This window comes from Odontomachus brunneus, unplaced genomic scaffold (assembly GCF_010583005.1).
Source record: "Odontomachus brunneus isolate Ranch 3 - 2012 unplaced genomic scaffold, Obru_v1 Obru_scaffold_202, whole genome shotgun sequence".
In the NCBI taxonomy this organism is placed as follows: Eukaryota; Metazoa; Arthropoda; class Insecta; order Hymenoptera; family Formicidae; genus Odontomachus; species Odontomachus brunneus.
The window spans coordinates 73,395-77,495 of record NW_022639652.1 but is presented as its reverse complement, the minus strand read 5'-3'; the positions used below and the strand labels follow the sequence as shown (position 1 = coordinate 77,495).

Genomic DNA, 4,101 nt, shown 5'->3' with positions numbered 1-4,101 from the left:
TATATAAAAAATATAAATAAGTATTGTTAAATTAAATACAATATTAAAATATTAGAGGATTTTTAGATGCAATCGTTATAGATAGTGCTTGCACATTTGGTGCATACTGGTTTGTTGCATCTTACATATACTTCTTTGAACTTCATATCTTTACTTTTAGAGCATTTATTACATCTTACTCTGGATGGCAAAATAATTTTAGATCTTTCAGTTTCTTCAATTGTTAAAATAGATGAAATTATTAAAAGCAATATCTTATGAATATATTGAGTTGTAAGACGTCTTTTAAATCCAGGTTCTACTAACTGAAAGGCAAGAGCTTTTACTCTTTTGCGTGAAAAATGAGTTATATTAAACTGGAGATTAAGAAAATTATTTTTATAAAAGTAACGTTAACGGTACAGTGGGGTCACTGTGATTCCAGACAAAAAATAAATGCATATAATTCACAGCTACTTATAACTTACAAATAACTCGATGATCTTTTCTTCTGTCATATTGAAAACTGTCGAAAGATATTGAAGATATTAGCCATACAATGAATAGTTTAGGAATTATCACGAAAATAAAATTAGTTGGGGTCCCTGGGACTCCACTGTACCGGTTACGGGTTAAATGTAATATTAATACAGGTGCGTTAAGTAAAGTGCATAGAAAACTATGGTAAGAAAAGTTGATAGAGAACGATAAAATAAAATTGATAGAGAACGATAAAATAAAATATCGTTTTCTATCGTTTTGAATATGGATTTTGGTTCGTAAATTCATATTCAAAACGAAACGATAGAAAACGATAGAACGATAGAATTTTATTCTATTGTTTTCTATCAACTTTTTTTATTTATGAAGTCAGTGCTTTTTGAATGAAATCGATATCTTTTAATTTCTAATTTAAAATTATTATAATTATAAATCTCTAATTGCAAGACAATAAACTGTAGAAAAGTTGGTGCTTTTTGAGTGGCATCGATATCTTTTTTGTAGTTGCTGAGAAATAAACAATAAATGCTAGCGGTATGTAAGAGCCTCCCGCGCTTTATTTAAAGCAGTGGTATTATTCGTACTATTATAAAACACTAAAGCCAATAGAATAAACTGTTGAAAAGTCAGTGCTTTTTTAATGACATCAATATGTTTTGTAGTTTTGTAGTTGAGAAATAAACGTTAGCGGCATATAAGAGCCTGCATATAATGCTCAAATTAAAATTATTTCCTTCTCTTGTATCTAACTCAGTGTTCCCATGCAAAATATTTCTCAGTTACAGTGGCCAGAAAACGTAAACCTGAAAATTATTCCGGAATTACGAGTAACGCAATGCGTCAATAACTGAGCGAGATGTTTTTTTAACGATAAGATCGCCGCTAACTCGTCTCTGTGTCTACCGTTGCGATTGTTTCTCGCCTGTGGTAAGACAAGAACAGATAGTGTTGATTATCTGTCTTTGTCTAACTAACTTCAAGAATCGTGGACATTACTTCTTTACCCACTGAGACAATTCGTGCACATTAGCTACGTAGTTTATGTACACGGTTGGTTAGAGGCGCTGTAACCATTTAGCTGAAATCGGGATCAGCTAAACCGGCCCATGACCCCTCTCCTTCTTCTCTCTGGTATGAGTATATGCGTATTCCCTCTCGTGCTGAGTGCTGCTCGCGGACCAAAGTTTCTATCACTGGTCCCGTTTTGAGTTAGGCATGAGCACATATCCGCGTGAACAAATTCGAATAAATACATCTCTGCATATTGCAGATTATTAAAAAAGTTTTTGCAGTAACTATTTCCAGTTTAACAGATCTTACACACGTTGTCCGATTATCGAAATCTTATTAATTTAATATACTTATTGTCTGATCTACTTAATCTTCTAGAGACAGAGTTAAAAATTGTCGTTGAGTTAAAGAAAAATTTTTTTTAAATATTTCAAGTAAAATTTCAGTAATAAAAAGCAAATGTATTTTGTGAACATTGACATAAAAGGATAATAAATTTCAACTTGGACATATATCGAACGTTCGTAAGATGTATTGGTTCAAATATTTGATTCAAACCTAAAAAGAAATATCCTATTCAAATCCCATTTGTGTCCACGAATATAATCTGGATTTCAAATATCCATATATATGTATGAAACATCCTGTGTTATCTGAATATATTATTAAATTATTACATGATAGTTTCTATTATCTATATGTACTATACTATATACAGGGTGTCCCGCGTAAGACAGACCAAAAGAAAAATATAAGTAGAACACATAAAAGTGAACAAAAATTGTATAGGTTATTTTTCAAATAACCACGTAAAATTTCGAGATATTAATTAAAATAGTTGGACAAATTAGAACGCGCGACGCGACAGGCGGGACATACGACTCGCAGCGGTCGGCGAAGAAAATGGAAGAACGCACACGTATACGGACGCACACACGGAGCTACTCATTTCCGTATGCCAAACGGCCCACCTCTCTGGCCTATAAGATAGGCCCGCGAGCAATCATCCATTTTCTTCGCCAGCCGCGGCGAGCCGTATGTCCCGCCTGCCGTGTCGCCGCACTCTGATATGCTCAACTATTTTAATTAATATCTCGAAATTTTACGTGGTTGTTTGAAAAACCTATACAATTTTTGTTCACTTTTATGTGTTCTACTTATATTTTTCTTTTGGTCCGTCTTACGCGGGCACCATGTATATTACCAATACACTATGTATATTACCTATACACTATGTATATTACCGTCTGATAGTCATGTAATTTTTCAATAATAGGAGCTGTAATAATCAACGTTTCATCAATCAACGTTTAATCAATCAACGTTTTTGTATTGAATACTTACATAAATTGACATTAACATCGAAAATCCAATACACCAAAATTATACCAATTCAAGTTTCTTTTTCCTTTTTTCACAATTGTATATTTCATCGTGATATTTTCAGGAGTTCCTTACCAACCACCTACATCGAGGGCTTTCATGACCTCGAAGCAGTAAAATCTATGGAGTACAAAAAGCTCGGGAAAACAGACTTAATGGTCAGTAAACTGGCTTTCGGCAGCGGTCCACTTGGTTGTCATTATGGGTAAATTATTCATCTTATATGCATACTATAAAAAAATCGATCAAAATAACTAGAATCGAGTTAAGCAAACTCGATTACAGCGTTGTATAAGGCGAACTAATAGCCTTAATTCTTTCAGCATAATTTTGATATTCTTCTAATATATCTTATTTGTATCAAATGTTCAGTAACATTATTTAATCATAGTAGATTTGAGTAGGTATGGTAGGCCGGTTCTAACCCATGGTCCTCCGAGGGGGGGGTGAGGGGCGGGGGGGTATGACGTCAGGGGGGATTGCGTCACCGCGGGGGGGATGACGTCACCGCGGAGGGGGGTTATCAGCAGTCGGTAATTGGGGGAGGCATGCCGATGTTACCGGCGGTCGGTAATTTTTACCGATATTATATAACATTTAATTACATAATTTTTACCAACATATAATTACACAATACCGATAGTACCGGCGGTCGGTAATTTTTACCGATATTATATAACATTTAATTACATAATTTTTACCAACATATAATTACACAATACCGATAGTACCGGCGGTCGGTAATTTTTACCGATATTATATAACATTTAATTACATAATTTTTACCAACATATAATTACACAATACCGATAGTACCGGCGGTCGGTAATTTTTACCGATATTATATAACATTTAATTACATAATTTTTACCAACATATAATTACACAATACCGATAGTACCGGCGGTCGGTAATTTTTACCGATATTATATAACATTTAATTACATAATTTTTACCAACATATAATTACACAATACCGATAGTACCGGCGGTCGGTAATTTTTACCGATATTATATAACATTTAATTACATAATTTTTACCAACATATAATTACACAATACCGATAGTACCGGCGGTCGCGCAAAATCGCGCCCACGCTCGAACGTCCCTCCCGGAGGCCGTCGTGAGGAGGGGGGGAGTTGTGTTGGCGGTGTCCCTAGACATCGCCAACGCTTTCAACTCTCTCCCTTGGGACCAGGTGGAGGCGGGTCTGGCCCATTTCAGGC

At 34.8% G+C, this 4,101-nt stretch overlaps 1 protein-coding gene across 3 annotated transcripts in view; it reads left to right on the top strand.

Moving 5' to 3' along the window:
• The window catches only part of LOC116852090 (L-galactose dehydrogenase-like), a 92,109-nt gene that overhangs the window by 41,100 nt on the left and 46,908 nt on the right, over positions 1–4,101 (top strand). For all 3 annotated transcript variants that reach the window (XR_004379687.1, XM_032832103.1, XM_032832106.1), the window contains exon 2: positions 2,939–3,079. Coding sequence is in view for 2 of the 3 variants with exons in the window: in XM_032832103.1 (XP_032687994.1) it covers positions 2,939–3,079 (141 nt within the window). In the remaining variant the exon portion in view is untranslated. The remainder of the gene's footprint in view (positions 1–2,938; positions 3,080–4,101) is intronic.